The sequence below is a fragment of the Odocoileus virginianus genome, chromosome 30, assembly GCF_023699985.2.
Source record: "Odocoileus virginianus isolate 20LAN1187 ecotype Illinois chromosome 30, Ovbor_1.2, whole genome shotgun sequence".
Taxonomy (NCBI): domain Eukaryota; kingdom Metazoa; phylum Chordata; class Mammalia; order Artiodactyla; family Cervidae; genus Odocoileus; species Odocoileus virginianus.
The window spans coordinates 39,196,310-39,220,851 of NC_069703.1; the positions used below are offsets into that span (position 1 = coordinate 39,196,310).

A 24,542-nucleotide genomic window follows, 5' to 3' on the forward strand; every position below is an offset into this window, starting at 1 on the left:
CAGAGAAGCTCAGGAGTAGATGACAGTCTTGCTTGAGATCACTCAACATAGGTGGAGCTAAGCCTGATGCTAAGAAAGAGTGGCTACCATGGAGATGTAGGCTGACAGACAAATTCTGGGATAATCTGGTAAAGTAGAAGGGTGCTGTTCGTAAGAAACAGTTATGCACAATGAACGCAGTCCTTGCCATCATTGTGCCATAGAAATAAACTATTTTTTTTAATGCAGATGGTTTTTTAAAAAATTATTTATTTATTTGTGGCTGTGTGCTGGGTTTTTGTTGCTGCCATGGGCTTTTGCTAGTTGCAGTGAGTGGGGCCTACTCTCTAGTTTCGGTGCACAGGCTTCTCATTGCAGAGCATGGGCTCCATAGTGTGCAGGTTTTGGTAGTTGCAAGATGTGGGCTCACTAGCTGTGGCTCGTGGGCTCTAGAGTGCAGACTCAGTAGTTGTGTTGCATGCACTTATTTGCCCTGAAGCATGTGGGGTCTTCTGGGACCAGGGATTGAACCCGTGTCCCCTGCATTGCAAGGTGAATTCTTAACCACTGGACCTCCAGGGAAGCCCAGAAATTAACTTTAGAATGTATAATATCCTCACCATGTCTGTTTTTGCAGCAAGTTTATCATTATAATTTCATCCCCTACCCATAAAATTAACATTATTTTCTATCAGTAGCAGTCACCTATTGATAGGAAATTTTAAAATGTGGTCAAGAATTAAAAGTTCCCCACAGAACATGTATCAAGAGCCTTAAAAGCTTCTTACTCTTTGTCTTCAATTTTTTAAGGAATCTGTCTAAAGAAAAATCTATGGTACTTGTAGAGATTCGAGTATAATGGGGTTTATTGCAACATAATTCAGGATAGTGAAAATTACAGTATGCTTTAACACACAGTCAAGGTATATCTGAAGTAAATTATGGCTCATCTAAATATATATGGGTTTATACATTAAAATATTCCTAAAGACTTTTTATGTGGAAAATTGCTTATAATGTAGTGTAAAAAAGAAAACAAAATGGACTATCAATTAATTTAGTTGTTTTAAAAAACATATATGTAAGTAAATTTAGTGGAAGAACATAAGCAAAATGTTGACATTATCTTTGTGTTGGGGGATTTTTTTTTAAAGGAGCAATTGTTTTCTTTATAGTTTTCTATGTTTTCCAGAGGAAATGTTATTTTTTTTCTTCATGTATTATCTTTATAGTCAGAGGCATAATTTTGAAAAATTCATTCCAGATCATTTGTATGTGTTAATTAGTAGTTGAATGAAATTGGAGGTGAATACCTTTAACTTTTGTTGTTGTTGTTCTTGGGTTGTTTTATTTGGTGAGAAAAACAAGCATATGCCAACTCTTCCCAAATATAAAAGACCCAGAGTGCCTAAAAAATCTTTAGCGAAAGCCAAGTAACATTACAACATAGAGTTTACTGTAATTAAAATATCCTATGGTTTTGCTCATAGCCTATAATAACAATGTCTTGTGAATCTAGTTATAAGGACATTTTATAGTGGGGGTTTAGTGTAATCAGCTTTGCTCTATATTTGTAGGAGAGTTATCTCTTTTTTTTTTTTTCAAAGGAAAGAAATGTGCTGAAGTTTTATGTCTCCAGAAGTGGCAACAGATCTTGCTGGTCTACAAGTACTAACACTTCAGAATCTAACCACAAAATTTGAATCCGCCTGTGCCTTTTCTCAGTTGTGCTGGGATATGAGTTAGCCTTTCCCCTTTGGGGTTTGGTTTCAATGAGATTCTATGGGGAAATTTAGCTAGTGTCACAATTATATGTCTAAAACTTAGTGATAATGGGAAATAAAAGAGAGTACTCATAGTGAGTAGACTAGGGAGGGAAGAGGAGTACTTGTACACGTGGGCAGGACCATGAACATTTTATTGCCCCAATTAGAATTTTTGCGACCTAATGACTTTTAATACTATTAGGTTTCACTGATACATAGATGGGACTCTGCAACTTTGTCTCTGTTTGCCCCCTGTAGATGAAGTACAGGCTGAATTGGTACTTCTCCTCTCTCTTTGCACAGGAAGATGATGGACTCCGGACAGATTGATTTTTACCAACATGACAAGGTTTGCTCCAATACCTGCAGAAGCACCAAATTTGATCTGCTAATCAGCAGTGCAAGAGCGCCAGTGCCAGGACAGCAGACAAGTGTGGTGCAGACACCCACTTCGGCCGATGGTAGGGGGTAGGAAACCACCTGAAAACCCATTGTGTTTTTCAGTAGTACTTTTCCCCTCATTCTTTTTTGTGTTTCTTAATTTTAATTCTCATGAGTGTTGATGTAAGATATGGTAATCTTGGGTAGGAGTCCACACTTTAGAAAGAACTCTGTTTTCTCCTGAATGATTCCTAATTGGCCAGTCCTCCTTCCTTATTTCTGTATTACAATGCACGGTAAATGTTAGAAAGGCGATTCATATAATGCTTATTTAACGGTATTACTTTGGTGCCAGTGCCACTTGGTATATCTTTGAAATTAGATTGTTTTGAAAGTCCTTGGCAATTCTGATGGTCACGGCAGGCGGGTGGATTTAGAAGGTGTGTGGTTTTCAGCTTTTGAACTGAGATGTCTCAAAGACAGTGTGTCATTGATGGGGCTGGACTCTGGAGACTCTGCCGTAAGGGTCAAAGAGCTCTGTCTGGGAGGAATCCAGATAAACAAGCTGAGACATCTTCACAAATGAGATAGGGTATGCACACACTTAACTTCAGTATTATTGAGTTTGGAATGAGGGCTCTCTAGGAAAGATATAGCCATGTGAGGTTATTATTAAGGACTTAGTTGAGCTGGGAACTTAGCGCAGCTAAATTCTTAGAATGTGTCTAAACTGCTTCCAGGAGGCTTAAAAATATGCCTGACAGAGACACAGAATGCAATGTAAGGAAGGTACTATGCTTTAAAAATGACTTCTCAAGGCTTCTTTTGCTCAACCCTAATATTCTGTTCCCAACCTAACTGCTGGGTGAGTAGAAGCCAGATCTCACTGAGTTTCTTTCAGGAAAGTATAAAATATATAACAATGTGAATATTTGGTGGTGTGACACTTTGACTTGAGAAGTGAAAAATGCTGTGAAATTATCTACTTTCTTTTTATTTTGCTGAACCTTCTTTACTTGATCATCCATGTTGATATTTTGCTTGTTTACTGATATCCTTCAGAGTGGAGAGTCCACATTTTATATTTCTGTCTGGATCAGTTGATTTTTCTCAATTCTCTTTGTTTAAAACCTTAATATTAAATTGATAGCAATAGGTTTTTCCTCTGTGAATCTGCTACTCGTGGATCTCTTATCTGATTTTTTTTTTTTGTCTCATTTATCTTGCTTTCTCTTACATCAGCTGATAAGTAAGTTATAGCAACTCCACATATTCTAGATGGTTAGTATCAAATACACTCGGAATAGGGCTCTTGACTAAGCACCATATTTCTTTTTCAATTATTTCAAGTCCTCCTCATCCTCACTAAGTCTGGGTACAACCTGGCAATTATGCCCACCTTCTGTCTCTTTCAAAAATATAACTGCTCAGATTGCTCTTTTGTGGTTTTGTAAGTTATATTTCACTTTCTATTCAGAGTAAGAAGAAAGCATTTTCTGCAAGGCGGGTTTTCTTTAGGAAAGCCAGTATTCATCCTGGCTTACCTAGGATTCTAGTTTTTAATATAGGGACCTTCAGGCAAAAGTCCATAAGTTAAATAACAGGATCTCTTTGACTGTCTGAGAAAGAGGATAGCTGTGACTTTTTCATAAAATTCACTGGCCTTCCCTTTAATGCACTGCTCTTAGGTAGCATCACACAGATTGCCATCTCAGAAGAGAGCATGGAAGAGGCAGGGCTGGAATGGAACTCAGCTCTCACTGCCGCTGTCACCATGGCCACAGAGGAGGGCATGAAGAAAGACTCAGAGGAAATTTCAGGTACTATCTGTGGCGCCCAGATTTCTTGCAAGGTTTTGTAACTCTTATCACCATTATGATTATGGACACAAGGGCTTTTCATTACTTGTGCTGGTTTTTCTTATGCATATTAGTACTAATTATAGCTGCAAACATCTTATTTGAATCCATGTAACAGCCTTGCAACGTTAGATTCTATGAAGAAATTGAGATTCAGAAATGTTTAGTACGTTGCCCAAGACCAGTCACACAGCTGGTGTCAGAGCTGGGCTCAGCTGTTTAACTCTGGAGTCCATCTTCTCATGCCGCCACACTGATTCCACCTTTGGCACATTCATCAGGTAGACCAAACTGCCAGATTTTAGAAGAAAAAATTAGCTAGCAGGTGGTGTAGATGATGATTAATGGTGATTCACTCAAAGGGGACAGGAGAAGCTTTATATTGTCGTTCATTAATTCATTTAACAAATGTTTATTGCTGCCTGTTTTTAGCTGGCACTCTTGCTCAATCTAGATAGAAAGATGAAAAAACATAGCCTCTGCCCTCAGGGAGCTTATACCTCCCACCTATTCAACTATTTTATTTTGGTGTTTTAAGTATAGGATTAGAGGGCATATATCTTTAATTTATATATTTATTTAACTTTTAAAATATTATATATTGAAAGTGAAAAGTGCAAGTGTTAGTCACTCAGTCTCATCTGACTCTCTACAACCCCATGGACTGTAGCCCGCCAGGCTCCTCTCTTGTAGAATTCTCCAGGCAAGAATACTGGAGTGGGTTGCTGTTTCCTACTCCAGGGAATCTTCCCAACCCAGGAGATGGGAATGGCTACCCACTCCAGTATTATTATCTTTTAAATTATTTAAGTAAATGTTTTAATATTTATTTAATATTTAATTTAATACTTTTATTGAAGAAAGATACCCATTCCCTGTAGCCAGATAATTACCCAGTGAGGTAATTATCACAGTTACCTGGAGTCCAAATAACTATGTACCAACTCAAGGAGGCAGCTGGTGTTCCAAAAGCTTCTTTTCTTCTTCCAGAAATGCTCGAATAAGAAATCATTGGAATCCTCTGGTGGCCTAGTGGTTAGTATTCTGGACTTTCACTGCAAGGGCCTGGGTTCAATTCCTGGTCAGGGAACTGATCCCACAAAGGCACATAGCATGGAAAAAAATTTTTTTTGAACTTAACATTGTAGAGCTGTACCTAAGCATATGTAGCATCCCTTATTTGTATGCTCAGTTGTGTCCAACTCTTTGTAACCCCATGAACTATAACCCACCAGACTCCTCTGTCCATGGAGCTTTCCAGGCAAGAATACTGGAGTGGGTTGCCACTTCCTCCTCCAGGGGATCTTCCAGACCCAGGGATCAAACCCACGTCTCCTGCATTGCAGGCAGATTCTTTACCACTGAGCCACCTGGGAAGCTTACCTTCTGTCTTATCCTTTTTACCAGAGGACACTTTGATGTTCTGGAAAGGAATAGCTGATGTAGGACTGATGGAAGAGGTTGTCTGCAACATACAGAAGGAAATAGAGGAGCTACTTAGGGGAGTTCAGCAGCGGCTCATCCAGGCTCCCTTCCAGGTCACAGGTAAACACACTAATCCTAACAATAGTGGTCATTTATTAAATCGTAACAATTGTAGGCAGACCTTGTTAGCCTCATGAAACACTGAGGTACGAGTATTATTATCCTCATTTTACAGTTTAGGAAATTAAGGGTCATAAAACATTAAGTTACTAAACAAAGTTCATAACTAGCTTTTTTTTTAGCTGTAAAATATTGTTTTTTTTAATTGAGATGTAGTTGATTTATAATATTGTGTTAGTTTTAGGTATACAGCAAAATGATTCAGTTTTGTGTGTGTGTATTTATATATATTTAGATTATTTTCCATTATAAGTTATTGGAAGATACTGAATATAGTTCCCTGTGCTATACAGTATATCATTATCGCTTATGTATTTTATATGTAGTAGTGTGTATCTGTTAATCCCATACTCTTACTTTATCCCTCCCCCACTTCCCATGGGGGAAATGGTAACTGTAAACATGTTTTCTATGTGTGTGAGTTTGTTTCTGTCTTGTAAATAAACTCATTTGTATTATTTTGTTAGGCTCTACATATAAGTAATATTATATAATATTTGTCTTTGACGAGCTTCACTTAGTATGATATTCTCTAGGTCCATCCATGTTGCTGCAAATGGCAATATTTTCTTCTTTTCTTATGACTAAGTTATAGTTCATTGAATATATATACCACATCTTCTTTATCCATTCATCTGCCAATGGACACTTAGGTTGCTTCCATGTCTTGATTACTATAAATCGTAAATTGCTGCTATAAACATTGGAGTTCATATATCTTTTCAAACTGGAGTTTTCATCTTTTCCGGATATATGCCCAAGAGTGGGATTGCTGGATCATATGTGGTAGTTCTGTTTTTAGCATACCTTGGTTTTAAACTCAGGTTTGTCATTGCTTTTTCCACAGGTAATTTTTACCTTTGTAAATGGTGTCAGAAAGCAATCTCTCTCTCTCTCTCTCGATATAGATATAAATAGATATAGAGTCTGAAAATTGAAGAAATCTGCCTGTTTTAGACAGTTCTCATATTCCGTTAGTTTAAGGCTCCCAGATCTATTGTGTACACTTTTAAGTGTTTCTGCATACTTACAGGGTACTTGCTGTCATGCACAATGTAAACGAATGCTTTAATCATTTGATCCAAAGGGCTCATGCTGAGGTCTCCGAGCTTGTACGTTGAGTAAGGCCTTACTTAGATTTGTTAGGCGTGTGTTGTACCTTCTTATGACTCATACATTGTGTGTAAGGAAGTAAGGAAGTGTTAGTTGCTCAGTCGTGTCCGACTCTTTATGACCCCATGGACTGTAGCCCTCCAGGCTCCTCTGTCCATGGGATTCTCCAGGCAAGAATACTGGAATGGGTTGCTATTCCCTTCTCCAGGGGAATCTTCCTAACCCATGGATCAAACCGGGGTTTCCTGCATTGCAGTCAGATTCTTTACCATTTAAGCTGCCAGGGAAGCCCCTGGTATTTACATTATGTAAGTACACTTAAACTTTATAGCAGAATCTTTTTTTTTTTTTTATGATTGGAAGTTTTTTTTTTTTTTTAAAGGCAGCTAATATAAAAAACAGGTGATTCTTTTAGACAGGGTGGTCAAAGAAGCCCCCTCTAAGCAGGTGGCATTTGAGTAGAAATCTGAATTGAAGGAGCTCGCCATGTGACAGGCTGGGAGAAGAAATACTCCAAGCAGAGGGTACAAAGATCTTGAAGTGACAATGAACCTAGTGGATTCAAAGAATTAGAGGAGTGCTGACATGGCTCCAGTGGACTAAGTTAATGGAAAGAGTGATAGGTGATGAAGTTGGACAGAAGCAGAGGACAGAGCTTATTTGAGACATAGCTTATTTTAGATAAGCTTTGGTCAGATAAAACCCAAAGATAAAACTTTGGGTTTTATTTTAAGGTGATGTTAAGCCATCATAGTGATTTTGAGTAGGAAAGTAAAATGATCAGGTTTATTTTATTTTTAAAAGATCACTGTGGTTGCTGTGGGGAGAATAGATTATATGGGGCAAGAGTAGAAACAAGAAGACCAGTTGGAGGACTTCCCAGGTGGTCCAGTGACTAAGACTGTGATCTCCTAATGCAGGGGGCCTAGGTTCGATCCTTGGTCAGGAAACTAGATCCCACATGCTGCAACTAAGAGTTTGAATGCTGCAACTGAAGATCCTGCATACTGCAACTGAGACCCAGCGCAGCCAAATAAATAGTTCAAAAAAGAAGACTAGTTGGAAGACTCTTGAAGGAGTTAGTTCAGGCAAGAGATGGTGGTAGTGTATTAAATGGGCAGTGGTAGACTTGGGAAGAAATGGTCGTACTGGGGATGTGTTTTGAACGTGGAACTGACAGGTCTTGCTGGTGGATTAGATGTCAGGCGAAAAAGAAATCCAGGATGACTCATATATTTTTGATCTGAACTGTGAGTGGTGGCAAAATTTCTTGAGATGAAGACTGCTGGGGTAGGAAATCAAAATTGACTTTTGACTTTTAAATTGAGATGCTTATGAGGCCTTCAAACGGAGATGTCACTTGACTAAACAGAAGTATGAATCTGTAATGTAGGAAAGAGGTCTGGACTGGAGATCTACATGTGGGAGTTCTTAGCATGTCTGTGATACTTAAAAGTATGAAATGGGACACAATATGCCAGCAAATTTGGAAAACTCAGCAGTGGCCACAGGACTGGAAAAGGTCAGTTTTCATTCTAATCCCAAAGAAAGGCAATGCCAAAGAATGTTCAAACTACCTCACAATTGCACTCATCTCACACGCTAGCAAAGTAATGCTCATAATTCTCCAAGCTAGGCTTCAACAGTATGTGAACTGAGAACTTCCAGAAACTCAAGCTGGATTTAGAACCAGAGATCAAACTGCCAACACCCGTTGAATCATAGAAAAAGCAAGAGAATTCCAGAAAAACATCTACTTCTGCTTCATTGACTATGCTAAAGCCTTTGACTGTGTGGATCACAACAAACTGTTGAAAATTCTTCAAGAGATGAAAATACCAGACCACCTGACCTGCCTCCTGAGAAACCTGTATGCAGGTCAAAAAACAACAGTTAGAATTGGACATGGAACAACAGACAGGTTCCAAATCGGGAAAGGAATACATCAAGGCTGTATATTGTCACCCTGCTTATTAACTTACATGCAGAATACATCATGCAAAATGCCGACCTGATGAAGCATAAGCTGGAATCAAGATTGCCAGGAGAAATATCAACAACTGCAGATATGCAGATGACACCACCCTTATGGCAGAAAGTGAAGAGGAACTAAAGAGCCTCTTAATGAAAACGAAAGAGGTGAGTGAAAAAGCTGGCTTAAAACTCAGTATTCAAAGTACTAAGCTCCTGGCATCCCTTTCCATCACTTCATGGCAAATAGATGGGGAAACAATGGAAGCAGTGACAGACTTTCTTTTCTTGGGCTCCAAAATCACTGCAGATGCTGACTGCAGCCATGAAATGAAAAGACACTTGCTCCTTGGAAGAGAAGCTGTGGCCAACCTACACAGCCTATTAAAAAGCAGAGACGTTACTGTGCCAGCAGAGGTCCGTCTAGTCAAAGCTGTGGTTTCTCCAGTGGTCATGTCTGGATGTGAGAGGTGGGCCATAAAGAAAGCGGAGTGCTGAAAAATTGATGCTTTTGCTCTGTGGTGTTGGAGAAGACTCTTGAGAGTCCCTTGGACTGCAAGGAGATCAAACCAGTCCATCCTAAAGGAAATCAGTCCTGAATATTCATTGGAAGGACTGATGCTGAAGCTCCAATACTTTGGCCACCTGATGTGAAGAACTGACTCACTGGAAAAGACACCGATGTTGGGAAAGATTGAAGACAGGAGGAGAAGGGGACGACAGAGGATGAGATGGTTGGATGGCGTCACCGACTCAATGGATATGAGTCTGAGCAAGCTCTGGGAGTTGGTGATGGACAGGGAAGCCTGGTGTGCTGCGGTCCATGGGGTTGCAAAGAGTCAGACACAACTGAGCGACTGAATTGAACTAAACTGATGAAACTGGATGAGATGACTGTGGAAGAGAGCTGTAGGTAGAGAAGTGGTCTGAGTTAATAACAGCTCAGCTAGTAACAGCTCTTTCAAGAAGCATTGTTTAAAGGGGAATAGAGATAATACTATTAATAATAATAAATGCCCATGTTTGGCATTTAGCATATATTTCTAATCTTCATATCTATCTTGCTGAGTAAGTATTATTAGTCCCATTTGTTTCAGATGAAAAAAACTGAGGAGTGAAATGACTTACCCAAGGTCACACAGATAGGAAACATCAAAACCAAGATTCAAATTTAGCTCTGTCTAGTAGATGACCACGTTTTCTTTTTCTTTCTTTTTTTTGCCATACCACACAGCATGTGGGATCTTAGTTCCCTGGCCAGGGATCAAACCTGTGCCCTCTGCATTGGAAGGCAGAGTCTTAACCACTGGACTGCCAGGAAAGTCCAGAATGACCACATTTTCGTAAACCAAGTCAGAACCTATAACCAGATGCAAGATTTTTTCCTTATTTTTGTATTTATTTATATGGAGAGATGTATAAAGATATAACAATTACATAAAAATTAGTTACACATGTGATAAATCTTTTTTACTTAATATTTGTTTATTTTTATTGATTTCTTTGGCTGCACCAGGTCTTAGTTGAGGCATCTGGGGCAAGGATCAAACCCAGGCCCCCCTGCAATGGGAGTGCAGAGTTCCCAGCCACGGGACCACCAGGGATGTCCCGTGATAAATCTTTGTTAAATTTTTTTGAAAATGCAATTAGTATTCTAATTTCTGAATTGTTTGATATTTATCAGCAGCATAGTAGGGAGTTTGTGGAACATTTCTGTTGTAACTGGACAGACATATTTTGTTTTAAATAGATGCTGCTGTTCTTAATAATGTAGCACATACATTTGGCCTAATGGACACAGTCAAGAAGGTTTTGGACAATAGGAAGAGCCAAGTAGAACAGGGAGAAGAGCAGTTTCTCTATACTCTCACAGGTATGTATAGCTTCTCTCTTTTCTTTGGTGATATACTGACATCCTTGAGTCTTGCCATTTCTTTGTTATCTTCTGTTGGGACTGGACTGGCTTCTTCCTTCCTCCTTTCTTTCCATTCTTCTTTTCCTCCCTTCCTCCTTTGCTCCTGCTCTTTCTGTTTTCTTCCTTCTCTGTCTCTCTTTCTTTCAGTTCACATTGTATCAGATTTGGCTTTTCCTCTGTACAGTCCCCCGTGAGGTGGAGTCACCTCAGGCAGAGGAAGCACAAAAAGAAAGAAAGGAAAACTAGCAATATGATCCTCTTTTTATATCTTTGAAGGATTAAGATGTCTGCTAGATTGTTCATTAGCCCAGTAATATAAGTGGCAGGAGAATAAAGCTGACCTTTGTCTTTTTTACATTATTAATACTGAGTTGGTTGGTAGATACACATTTTGCACTTCCCTTATTTTTGGTAATCAGAAATTATGAGCATATGTATAATTTAACCCTTTTTAATAAGTATTGGGTTGGTCAAAAAGTTCATTTGGGTTTTTCTGTATGATCTTATGGAAAAACCTGAACAAATTTTTTGGCCAACCCAATGCTTTGTGCTGGTCTCCAAGCTAGATTTTAGGAATATAATGTTGAATAAGGTAATCTCAGTCTCTTGAGGGCTTTCAAGGAACTCAGGGGAAAGCAGACTTAGAAATACGTCCAAACAGTAGTTCTCTAACAGAAGCATATGGAAGGTATGGTGGTAGAACAAGGGGAATTATCATTTATATCCAGAGAAAAATCTTGAGAAGCTTTCAGAGGAAGTAAGGAACAAAGCAAGTTAGAGGTATAGATTATCAATCTTAGATGATGTAGAATATAGTTAGTGGGAAGACAAAAGGCAAGAAAGATCATTTGGTAAGAGAAGAACAATTTAGGTTGTTTTAAACTTATTTTTATGCCCAATTTATATTTTAAATTCAGTTTACCAAGTATTCTCAGAGATCCCCTTTTTCATTTCATCTTCCTAGGAATATTATAGGCTGTTATCCTGATTTTACAGATAGCCCAGTAAAGGCACAGAGAGAATAAATGATTTGCTGGGATCATATCCCTTCTTGATAGTGAAGCCCAGGGTAGAACTGTCTTCTTTCAGACTGGTAGAACAGTCTGAAAAATGGCTTTTGTTAGAAATGTAGGCTTCTGGTTTCTTGCCCATATATTTTAGTTATAACCACAGTATACATAAAGTTGTGTTTTCTGCTTTTTTCACTATGATACACTTCTATTTTTTCAAGTTGCTACATAGTATTTTACCTAGACATTTTTCTAGGGATGAATTAAATTTTCAAAAGTTTCTTCAAAGGCTTATTTATTGCAGTGAACTTGTATGAATATAACATTTCTTCTTATGTCCTTTTAAACTACTTCATGGAAGTTCCCTGGTGGCCTAGTGGTTAGGATTCTAGGCTTTCAATGCTGTGACCCAGGTTCAATCCCTGGTTGGGGAACTGAGATCCTGTAAACCATGAGGCCCCCAAAAAATAAAGAAATAAACTACTTCACAGGACTAAGCTTAAGGCTAAATGGTACTGATATTTGTTTATGGAGTTTTGTGACCTATTGTCAAATTTCCGAGTAGATTATACCAATTTAGGTCACAAGTTTGAGCTCCCAACTTTGGGTGTTGTTTTTTATAATACACTCTGATTTAACTTTTTTAAAACTATAGGTTTAATTGATATCTTGTTTAGGTTCACGTTTCTTTGATTACCACCGAAGATGGAAAAAAAAATGTAGTATCTTATAACCTCAAAAAGGCAGCATTGTAAAATTTTTGACTATGTTCTTTATCCCTACAACTTAGCGACTTAGCATGCATGCACATACACACTCTTATTCCAAGCAAGGAATTGACTTACTTTTGGTGTTGCACAGGAAGAATAGTGCTCTTGAAGTGTAACTGGTTATTTATTGGATGTTTATCAGGTGCTAAGTAAGCAGCAGAGAAGTTCTGGTGTAGAACCAGACTCACCAGTAGTCATCAAGGTTGGATTAGACCCTTGGGAGAGGGATAGTGATAGGTGTATTGGGGTGGGAAAGCCACCAAATTGACTATCAGAAGACTTTTGTTTTGGCCCAAGCTCTGTGATCTTAAATAAATAGCTTTACTTCTCTGGATCTCTATCAAATGAATGTGTTAGAACTCTAAGACCTCCTTCAGTTTTGTAATTCTTAGGGACTTCCTCTGTAACTTTCTGTAGATTTCTCTGGAGCTAATGGTAGATTAAAGCCATCTGGGTCACCAGCAAGTGATCCTGCCTTGAAGGACAGTTTGGAAATCACTGTTTTTCAGAGTGGCCATTGTAGCTTCTTTGTAGGTCCATCGCAACTGCAAAGGGATTGTACAGATATTATTTTCATCTGTAGGCAGGGCATATATAAGCTGCTAGACCAATGGAGACTTCTTTGGTTTACATTTTAGTGACAGGTGACAAAATGCCACAGGAGCTTCTAGAGTTGAGCTATAGCAGGATTGCAATATGGCAAGATTCTGAATTATCACCTTGCCTATAATCACACAATGAAATACAATAACTGGTGGAGTTGTAAAGATCACCCAGTCTAGTTCCTTCTTGAAAACGATGACATGATTTTCCTGAGGCTAAATACGCTAGCAAAACCAGGACAAGACCCCAGGTCTCCTCACTCCTAGTTTACTGTTCCCAGGATTATGCTTCTCTCTACCCAAAGTCTGTCTTTTTTCCATAGACTTGGAACGCCAGTTGGAAGAACAGAAGAAGCAAGCCCAGGATCACAGGCTGAAATCCCAGACAGTTCAAAATGTGGTACTGATGCCTGTGAGCACTCCTAAGCCTCCCAAAAGGCCCCGGCTCCAGCGGCCAGCCTCCACCACCGTCCTGAGCCCTTCTCCTCCTGTCCATCAGCCTCAGTTCACAGTCATCTCACCCATCACCATCACGCCAGTGGGTCAGTCATTTTCCATGGGCAATATTCCAGTGGCCACCCTCAGCCAGGGCTCCAGTCCTGTGACTGTCCACACACTGCCTTCTGGCCCTCAGCTCTTCCGTTATGCCACAGTGGTCTCCTCAGCCAAGAGCAGCTCACCAGACACAGTGACCATCCACCCTTCGTCTAGCTTGGCGCTGCTAAGCTCCACTGCCATGCAGGATGGCAGTACCCTGGGCAACATGACCACCATGGTGAGCCCTGTGGAGCTGGTGGCCATGGAGTCTGGCCTAACCTCGGCCATCCAGGCGGTTGAAAGCACCTCAGAGGATGGGCAGACCATCATTGAGATTGACCCAGCCCCAGACCCAGAGGCTGAGGATGCTGAGGGCAAAGCAGTCATTTTGGAGACCGAACTGAGGACTGAGGAGAAAGTCGTGGCTGAGATGGAGGAACACCAGCATCAAGTCCACAATGTGGAAATCGTGGTCTTAGAGGATTAACTGGGGATCTCGGGGCCAGGAGATACGTTTTGGTTTGGAATTTTAATTATTTGTTTATTTTTATCATTGTCCCACTCATTTCCACATAGGATCCTTTTTTTTAAGAAACAAGATCTGATTGTTGTAACTGAACATATTGGGTCCCTTCCAGCCCCTCACTGAAAAATGGACAAAACAAGGTGCCCTTCTGGAAGTTGAGAGTAGGTCATTCAATGTCCTAACCATCTTACATCAAGAGAGTTATTTCTTTGAGGGGAGGCATCAAGATAACCCGAAACCCTATCCAGAAGTCACTTTCCAGGCTAGTCTCTCTGTGCACACATGTGGTTTTAGTCTCATAAAGGTGCATTGACCAAACCAGGGAACACAGATCTGACCCTGGAAGGCAACCCACTCACACATGGATGCAAAAGTATACTTAATTTTGTATCCTGGAACAAGCCCTCAGAGGCCAGTGCAAAACCCCCAAACAAAAGTGAGTTGAACTCTGCTTCGAGGGGGAGGTAACAGACTAGCAGAAGCTTAAAAAGGGAAGTGCTTTGGCCAAGATGGGGCAAGGAAATTATCTTACTTCCAGAAGTGCAACTGATGCCTCTTGTTATCTCTGAGGGGTACCACCATGGGTGCCATTTTGAGGCAATGCCAGTGTTAAGCGGAAGGGTACATTTTCATCAAGTAGGTGGCGTCAGGGACCTGCAGCTTGGCAGAGATAAGAATCCAGAGATGTCACAGCTGTGCTTTGGGACTCAGGCTTACCTTGCAGCCTGCTCTGTCAAAGCACTACCCTCCTAGTCCATTCATTTGCAAACTGTGTGATGTGGTATAAAATCGCTCTGGTCCTTAGACTGTGGCTGTTCGCGGGGTGGGGCTCCAAGGCCATCATTTTTATTGCATGACTCCAGGAGCAGGAGAGTTCCTCTTCCAGACCAACTGCCCTTTTTTGCGGGGCCCTTTCTTGACTTTGGAACCAAAAGCAGCCACTTCTTTGGTGCTTCCTCTTGTTTTCCCCTCTATCCCTCAATGGTTAATGGCATCTGTCTCCTGGATCCCACGCTCTTCAGCTTTTTGGCTGATTCAGAGAACAGTGACAGGTGGCTGCCTGCCTTCATCCCCTTTTAGATTCATTTATACCATTTATACCACAGATGTTTCTGTGAGATATTGAGCTCATAAAAGACCCTTAGGTTTGGCAGGGAGGACTCAGCACCCCAGTCTATCAAATAGATGTCTCCTCCTGAGCGAGCTGGACTCCCTGGGAAAGAAGCGTTGTCTGCAACATTATATTATAGGAAGTGTACCAGGAATGTAATCATAATGTCTTTGGGTGGGGAGGGGGTATTTTGTTTTGTTCTTTTTTAAATGTTTTTGTATATTTGGAGCTGGGCCCATTTTCTGTGCTGTGATTCTTTCTCTTTGACCATCTTCAGTGTTTGGGGCAAGAGTGGACCCTGGTTTTTATTTCTAAAGATTGCATTGTTTACTGCACTAGGAAAAATATAGGGAAACTGCAGACCATTTAAAGGAAAAGTAGGTCAAAAAAGAAAGCACACAACTTAGGAGTGGGAGGTCTTTTTTTTTTTTTTTTTTTTAATTAAAAACAAAAGTTTGACCTATAGTTTCCTTCTTTTTTTTTTTTTGAAGGCACCCACCTGAAGCCATGTTTCCTCCAACGGATGTTGGAAACCCTATTGTTAAGCAAGTGAAAACTGCGTTCTGCCACCCCTCCTATAGCTATGCATAGCTAGGGAAGCCTTCTAACTTGGAAGGGTTAATCTTAAAAGGCTTAAAGGTGAAATTTCTGAATCCCATGCAGTTGTGGTTTTCAGCTTTAAGATTGTCCAGGGTTTTGTTTTTCTTTTCAGAATAGTCATTAGACATAGCAATCAATTTAGAACAAAGCTTTGGCCCTTAATATATCTTTAGTGAGGGAAATGACTTTTATTTCTTGCTTCTTTAGATTTTCTGTTGGTACATAAAAACAAAATTTCTGCCTAAATCTAAAACTACTACTTGAACCTAGAAAGGCACATGTCATCCCTATTGTGGCTTTTAAGGATACTTTTCTCTTTCCCAGAGACAACAGGCTTAACTCTGGACAGAGGAGGAGCCCTAGAGAACACCTACGTGCTAGCTCAGGTTCCTTTCTTTCTTGTTTCAGAGACGTTGGTACTGTTTTAAAGTAGTGTGAGCATCATGCTTCCTAAGTCAAGAGATCGCCTCCTAAAGACAGAGCCTGTTTACTTTCACTCTGAATATTCCACCTGGTGGAAATACATGAGCTTTGTTGTTTTCCTGGTCTTCCAATAGCCTGTCATTATTGCTCAATGCTATGTACCCGTTGTTGAGTGTGGGTTTCCTCATAGCCCTGGTCTAAATGATCTCAGATGGGGTGAGACACATGCAAGCCACTGGTATGTGCACAAGCAGTTGCAATGACTCATTCCTCAGGCTGAGCTCTCAGTAGCCATCCATCTTTCTATTCACTCACTAAGTAAATGTTTGTAAGTGTCACCTATGTGCCAGGCTTTGTGCTAGGCACTCCCAGTACAGAGATGAAGGCTCACTCAGTCCATGCACTCAAGGGACTCATTCTCCAGAGACTGTCTGGAGTTAAGAACTATATTTCAATATAATTGGTTTCCTTTGTAACCCTATATATTTTATTTCATGCACTGATAAATATTGTTCCGAGAGCTAGTCCATAGATTTCAGAAGGCTACCAAAGGTACAAAATGGTTAAGCCTTTCTCTAGGGAGATAATGAAACTAATCATCCGATGGGATAAGTGCAGTGACAGAGCTCTTGGCTAGGAGAAGAGAGAACAAAGGGTCAAGCATCTAACCCAGCTTGGAGGCAGGGATCAGTAAATAATGGGAGTACTTTCTGGAGAAGATGTATACCTAACCTGATTTAGGACAGATCATTTTTGGCTACTTTTTTGCATTCCATTTTCAAGTTGTTGGACTTAGGTATACAAGAAAGGGGAAAAAATCCGCTGTCTTGTTGCTTCTGCCTCCAGAGCTAGGCAGAGTCAGCAGCTCAGACAGTCTCTCCTGAGGGCACTCCACTGGAGAAAGCCCAGTCATGCATCAGCTTCTCAGAGTTTCCAGCAGATGAATCCAGTATAGGACTGGACTTTTAGCTGGTAGAAAGTAAATGCCCCAAACGTTCTTACCATGTGGTTTTCACAAAGGCCTCAGAAGCAACTGTTCAGCTGTCTTGCCTTGGCCATGCCCCTGTCTGGTGCGTGCCTGTTCTCTCCCTTTTCAATTTCCAGGCTCTGTCCCTGGCCCCTTCCCCAATTAAAACAAAGCTCCCTGCCATTTGAAGTTAAAAAGGAACAATAGACTTGAATATTTAAGATTTCAAGCTGCTTCATGTGGAGTTCCTTTTATGCTTCTGTCCATGTTTGGGAAGGAAGACCAGAATTAATCCAGATACCCTCAAATTTAACATTCTATTCAGGTGGATTGACTGTTTAGTGGTGGCATTTTAACCCATTTCATGAAAGGCATTAAAGGTAAGTCTTCATGGTGGGAAGTACTGGTAACTTTTGATGATAAAGATAGTGAAATCAAGCATGAAACATGGAACTCCTAGTTCATTGAGTTATAACTGGCCCACAGCTCTCAAGGAGGCAGAAAGGACAAAAGGTTGAATTCTCAAAATAGGCATGAGCTGTGATTCACTTGGGTAATACTCCTGAGGAAATAGTCCTTTCTGAGACAAATCAGATTCTAGGTTAGCTAGCCCCTCCCTTTTCAGTCAATTTACGTAGTACAATTGATCATAGACCCCTCACACCTTGGATACCTCCTCCCTGGGAAATTCTTGTGTAGTCTGTAACATACTACAGTAATAAGCAAGGCTGATGTGCTAAACAAAGGATCTGTTCTGCCAGACTGGCACTGTCTGCCCCTGGTATTCTCTTCTTAGATAGCCTTAGTTGAGTCATTTCTAGGTTTCCTTGCCAACCTGAAACACCTTTTTTAGTCCCAATCTAGGCAATCTCGCTCCCTCTAGAAGGTTCTACTTTCCTTGAACATCCTCACCACATTCCACCATCCTCCTTGCTTTGGAGAAACCAGTGTGACTTAGTTCCCAAATCCTGCCCTGTTAGTAACTCTACCTTTCTTAGCAACAACTTTCTTATCAACAGCTCAACTCAAGACAATCATTTCCTTCTAAGGAGACCCCAAGACCCAAACCTCACTGTACATCCAGAGATTTCAGTCTTCACTCTAGAACAGCCTTCTTAATTCTAGTCATTTCCTGAATTGAGGCATCTTTGGGATATGCTTGTACTTGAAGTGCCTCAGAACACAGATTCTAAAATCTATCACACACCCGATCAATTCTCTACCTATGGTCCATGGCTCAGGCTAAGACATGCCTGTTTGCTGGATAAATTATTGCAGCCCAGTATGATTCCTACTACATCTTCATAACTACCTGAAATTTCTGTTGTGTCTATGAGCCTCCCAACCTGAAGACTCCTGAAGCCCTCTCATCCTAAAGTAGGCCATACTGTCCTTTGAAATTGCCTCTGGGTTCTCCTCCTGCTTCTATGTGCCTTTACTAGTAACTGTGGTTTATGATATGGTATACGTGGGTTGATTTTTCTAGTTTGAGAACAAGTGGACATTAGCATTGGATCACATATAAAGATAAATCTGAGGCTGGGTAGTGATCCAGAAGGAAAGATGGGTTCCTCGTTGGACTTTAATGTAGGAGCTTCTGTAAAAGGGGGTGTTACCTGCATTTCAAAGTATGTTTTTAAAAAAACCCCAAAACTTCTCAGTTGTTTTCTCTAAAGAAACATATGTGTTGTAGAGCAAACTGGAAGCCCATAGCTCTGAATCAGCCTTGAGATTTACTTTGGCCCACATTTTTAACTTTTTTGAAAAAAAAGTTCATTTATTTGGCTGCATTGGGTCTTAGTTGCAGTTGTTTTAACTTTTTATTGACATATAGATGCATACAGGAAAGTGCACAAATCACTGTACAGTTTGATAAATTGAACATACCCATGAAATCAGCTTTCAGATCAAGGCAGGAAAAAGTAAAAAACAACCCACCAGCACTTCTCCCAGACAGCGTAACCACTATCTATGTCTCTAACATCATATCTTAGTTTTACCTATTTCTGAACTCTTTTGGGACTGGCATTTTTTCTCTCAACATTATGTTGTAAGATTCACCCATAATGTGTGAAGTGTAGTTGATTACTTCTCTTTGCTGTGTAGAGACTATTTTTACTGTGCCACAACTGATCGGCACGTGGGTAGCTTCCAGTATGGGGCTGTTATAAATAATGCCTGTGAAAATTATTTTTTGGGGGCGGGGGAGGGGCACTGTGCCATGTGGCTTTCCATATCTTAGTTCCCTGATCAATGATTGAACCCAGTCCTGGCAGTGAAAGCGCCAAATCCTAACCACTGAACCACCAGGGAATTCCCACCTTCGGATATTCTTGTACCTGTCTTTTGATGAACAAATCTGTGCACTTATGTCTACATGCGTGCATGCTTAGTTGCTCAGTCTCGTGTCTGATTCTTTGTGACCCCATGGAGTATAGTCTGCCAAACTCCTCTGTCCTTGGGATCCTCCAGGCAAGCATACTGGAGCGAGTTGCCACTTCCTCCTCCAGGAGATCTTCCCGACCCAGGGATCAAACCCAGTCTTCTGCATCGCAGGCGGATTCTTTACCATCTGAGCCGCCAGGGAAGCTCCATTTATGCCTACACAGTTTCAAACATAGGAACAGTTCACATGAAAAATTTAGGATAAACCTTTTCTTTAAACAATAGCAACAACAAAAACCAAAGCCCAGGAGATCTGACAACACTGGGTCCACATTTCCTCACAGCAGCACCAGACTGGAACTGAGGCCTGTGTTAGGTGGACCATGGCTTCTTAACAGACACTGTTACTCCCTATTACAAACCCAAATCTATTAATACTTATTTTCAGTGGCTTATTTTTTGATTCAATAGTCTCAAGCACACTCTTCCCCTCAGATAGCTGCAGAGCTTATTATTAATACCTCATTTCCTTTCGAGTCTCTGTTCACATGTTCCCTTATCAGAGAGGACTTCCTTGATTACCCACCCTATGAAAAGTGGCAATTTCCTTCTGCACTGTGCTTCCCACTTTCCTTTACCCTGCTTTATTTTTCTTTCCTTTACTATCACCTGATATACATGTATTTTTTTCTCCCCCAACTAGAGTGGAAGCTCCAGGAGAGCAGGGACCTTTCTCACCTCTTAGTCACTGCTGTTTCTGCAGTCCCTGGAACAGTGCCTGGCATGTAGTAGAGGCTGGATAGATATTTGATGCATGAGTAATAATATTAATAACAATAATCGCCAATACTTATGGAAGGATAACTATGTACCAAGCATTGTTCTAAGCACTTTACATTGTTAATCCACTTGATCCTCACTACAGTCCTGCGTGGTCAATAGCATTGTTTACATCATTTTACAATGAGGGAACATTTATATTCTACTCTAAACAACAGATACATTTGAAGCATTGTATATGGATCAAATTTATTAAACAGAGTCTTTAAATGTGCTAGAGAATCTTAATACCTAAAAGGAAACTTTCAACTATTTTATCATGATAATGTTCTACTGATAATGTATCTTCTTTAGCTGCTCCTTAAGATTGTTTTGCTTACAGTCCTGTTCACCATCTCTCAAAAGTACTGGAGGGGGAGATGTGGAGAAAGGGAACTTACCTGAGAAATGATTTTAGAACCCAAATCATCTATCCTGTCCATCAGTCACAGGAAGTACTGATTTATCCCTCTGTTAATGGTCCTGTTTGAGATGATACTGATGTCATGGTCCCTGGTTAGAACTCCTTCATTTGTTTCCTACTGTATAGAACCCAACCCCTTACGATTATACAGTGGAAGTGAGAAATAAGATTCAAGGGATTAGATCTGATAGAGTGCCTGAAGAACTATGGACGGAGGTTCGTGACATTGTACAGGAGGCAGTGATCAAAACCATCTCCGAGAAAAAGAAATGCAAAAAGGCAAAATGGTTGTCTGAGGAGGCCTTTACAGTTATCTGAGAAAAGAAGAGAAGCAAAAGGCAAAGGAGAAAAGAAAAGATACATCCATCTGAGTGCAGAGTTCCAAAGATTAGCAAGCTTAATAGATAAGAAAGCCTTCCTAACAGATCAGTGCGAAAAAAATAGAGGAAAACAACAGACTGGGAAAGACTAGAGATCTCTTCAAGAAAATCAGAGATACCAAGGGAACATTTTATGCAAAGATGGGCACAATAAAGAATAGAAATGATATGGCCCTACAGAAGCAGAAGATATTAAGAAGAGGTAGCAAGAATACACAGAAGAACTATACAAAAAAAGATCTTCATGACCCAGATACCCATGATGGTGTGATCACTCACCTAGAGTTGAACATCCTGAAATGCGAAGTCAAGTGGGCCTTAGGGAGCATCACTATGAACAATGCTAGTGGAGGTGATGGAATTCCAGTTGAGCTATTTCAAATCCTAAAAGATAATGCTGTTAAAGTGCTGTACTCAATATGCCAGCAAATCTAGAAAACTCAGCAGTGGCCACAGGACTGGAAAAGGTCAGTTTTCATTCCAATCCCAAAGAAGGGCAATGCCAAAGAATGTTCAAACTACTGAACAGTTGCACTCATCTCACATGCTAGCAAAGTAATACTCAAAATTCTCCAAGCCAGGCTTCAACAATACGTGAACCATGAACTTCCAAATGTTCAAACTGGATTTAGAAAAGGCAGAGGACCCAGAGATCAAATTGCCAACATCTGTTGGATCATAGAAAAAGCAAGAGAGTTCCAGAAAAAACATCTGCTTCATTGATTACACCAAAGCATTTGACCGTGTAGATCACAACAAACTGAGGAAAATTCTGAAAGAGATGGGAATACCAGACCATCTTACCTGCCTCCTGAAATCTGTATGCAGGTCAAGGAGCAACAGTTAGAACTGGACACGGAACAACAGACTGGTTCCAAATCAGGAAAGGAGTATAATGTCAAGTCTATACTGTCGCCCTGCTTATTTAACTTATATGCAGAGTGCATGCAGTTGCTCAGTCGTGTCTGACTCTTTGAAACCCCGTGGATTATAGCCCACCAGGCTTCTCTGTCCATAGGATATCCTGGCAAGAATAGTGGAGTAGTTTGCCATTTCCTACTTCAGGGAATCTTCTCGACCAAGGGATCAAACCCTGGGTCTATATGCAGAGTACATCATGCAGAATGCCAGGCTGGATGAAGCACAAGCCGGAATCAAGATTGTCGGGAGAAATATCAATAACCCCAGATACGTAGATGACACCATCCTTATGGCAGAAAGTGAAGAGGAACTAAAGAGTCTCTTAATGAAAGTGAAAGAGGAAAGTGAAAAAGCTGGCTTAAAAGTCAACATTCAAAAAACTAAGATCATGGCATCTGGTCCCATCACTTCATGGCAAATAGACAGGGAAACAGTGGAAACAGTGACAGACTTTCTTTTCTTGGGCTTCAAAATCACTGTAGATGGTGACTGCGACCACGCAATTAAAAGACACTTGCTTCTTGGAAGAAAAGCTATGATCAACCTAGACAGCCTATTAAAAAGCAGAGACATTACTTTGCTGACAAATGTCCGTTTGGTCAAAGCTATGGTTTTTGCATTAGTCATATACGGATGTGAGAGTTGAACCATAAAGAAAGCTGAGTGCCAAAAAAGTGATGCTTTTGAACTGTGGTGTTGGAGAAGACTCTTGAGAGTCCCTTGGACTTCAAGGAGATCAAACCAGTCCATCCTAAAGGAAATCAGTCCTGAATATTCATTGGAAGGACTGATGCTGAAGCTGAAGCTCTAATAATTTAGCCACCTGATGCAAAGAACTGACTCATTGGAAAAGACCCTGATGCTGGGGAAAATTGAAGGCAGGAAAAGAAGGGGACGACAGAGGATGAGATGGTTGGATGGCATCACTGACTCGATGGACATGAGTTTGAGCAAGTTCCAGGAGTTGGTGTTGGACAGGGAAACCTGGTGTGATGCAGTCCATGGGGTTGCAAAGAGTTGGACACGACTGAACTGAACTGAACTGAGAGCCCAGCCCCATGTGCCTTGTTCATGAGGAACCAATTTCACAGCACATTTATAATATTGTAAAGTCTTTACCAACTCAGAAAAACATATTTCCCTGCTCCAGGAACAAAAATGGAACCACTATGCTTCAGAAATGCTAAGTTAACATTTCCATTGACCAAGACATTCTGATTAGCCTTTCTGAGCAAAGTAGACAGGGCTTCTCATATTTTTGCCTCTCACACTCTGTAGCTGCCACCCAAGGATCAAAAGGGAAGCATTTCACTATAAAACACTGTTAAATAGTTTAGAGGCACATTCATTAGTTTAACTATTTTTTCTTGGCACAGACTTAAAATTGAACCAGTCCTTCCCAGGTCTCCCTAACTTCATTTTTCTCTTGGCACTATCTCCAGAAATCTTGTTTATACTCCATTTTTCCCCCTAGGCTATTGTCTAAGATTAAGACTATAAGCTGTTTCCTAGCACAGTGCTGCTCAAACTCTGAGATTCGGTGGATCAGTAAAAGAGATTAAAAAAAAAAAAAAGTCTTAGGAAACAGTATGAGAAAAAAAAGAAAAGGAACCAGTATGGGGTTCTATACACTATATTTTACCAAATAAGGATATTAATTTATTAACTTATTTTCTTTTGCTCACTGTTATATCTTCAACATCTAGTGTATATTTTTTATTTTTCCAAACTTTAAACTTTTTATTTTGCATTGGGGTATAACTGATTAACAATGTTGTGCTAGTTTCTGGTGAACAGTGAAGGGACTCAGACATACATATAAAAATATGGAACACTTTGTGAATTTGCATGTCATCCTTGTATAGGGGCCATGCTAATCTTCTCTGTACTGTTCCAATTTTAGTATATGTGCTGCCAAAGTGAGCAAGGGCTAGCTATTTTTTAAATGGCTAATTTTTACTGAAATCATTTGAGAAGAAAGGGCATTTTCACATCAAGAAAGTAGGGGGAAAACAATCTCAGAATAAATAAGTCTTCTACACTGAATAAGTTTAGCTTTATGAAAAACTCATTACATTATCATTAGCTTTCTCATTTCTTGGGGGACTGGTGAAACTTTCGGCTTTTACCTCTAGACTCTGAGTTGAAAACTTCAAGGATCTTTTCCTGCTGGCTCTTTCTGGGTTCTGGTTCTCTTCTGCGCTTGATGACATCCCCAACAGGGGCCCTTGTATATATAAGCTGTGGATTCCTAGTGTCCTTAGGCCACCTGGCCCAGCTGTAGGTCTTTTCTTCCTTTCGCTTTGTTTTCATGTTGCTCTTTTCAGAACTTCATTCAGCACGTCATAAAACACCTGCACGTCAAAAGCCAACCATCCATTTATCCTGGGATTTCCACAGTGCCTTTCCTTTAACATTCAATTATGCTAGTTAAATCTTCACAGTTAACTTCTGAACACAAAGGTTGGCCCCACAAGG

The 24,542-nt window shown here is 40.3% G+C and overlaps 1 protein-coding gene and 1 non-coding gene across 6 annotated transcripts in view; one reads left to right on the forward strand and one right to left on the reverse strand.

Annotated features, from left to right (window-relative positions):
• The window catches only part of GMEB1 (glucocorticoid modulatory element binding protein 1), a 36,509-nt gene extending 16,974 nt beyond the window's left edge, over window positions 1-19,535 (forward strand). For 4 of the 5 annotated variants that reach the window (XM_070459039.1, XM_020869251.2, XM_020869250.2 and 1 more), the window contains exons 6-10: window positions 2,049-2,206; window positions 3,815-3,946; window positions 5,393-5,530; window positions 10,425-10,547; window positions 13,295-19,535. In XM_070459039.1, the coding sequence (XP_070315140.1) occupies window positions 2,049-2,206; window positions 3,815-3,946; window positions 5,393-5,530; window positions 10,425-10,547; window positions 13,295-13,995 (1,252 nt within the window). In that variant the 3' untranslated portion in view covers window positions 13,996-19,535. The remainder of the gene's footprint in view (window positions 1-2,048; window positions 2,207-3,814; window positions 3,947-5,392; window positions 5,531-10,424; window positions 10,548-13,294) is intronic. The other variant, XM_070459040.1, reaches the window with a different exon arrangement.
• A 4,349-nt stretch (window positions 19,536-23,884) lies between these two features.
• On the reverse strand, window positions 23,885-23,991 carry LOC139032289 (U6 spliceosomal RNA). The gene has a single exon (XR_011484824.1). It is a non-coding gene; the product is annotated as a U6 spliceosomal RNA (small nuclear RNA).
• Window positions 23,992-24,542: the final 551 nt, after the last annotated feature.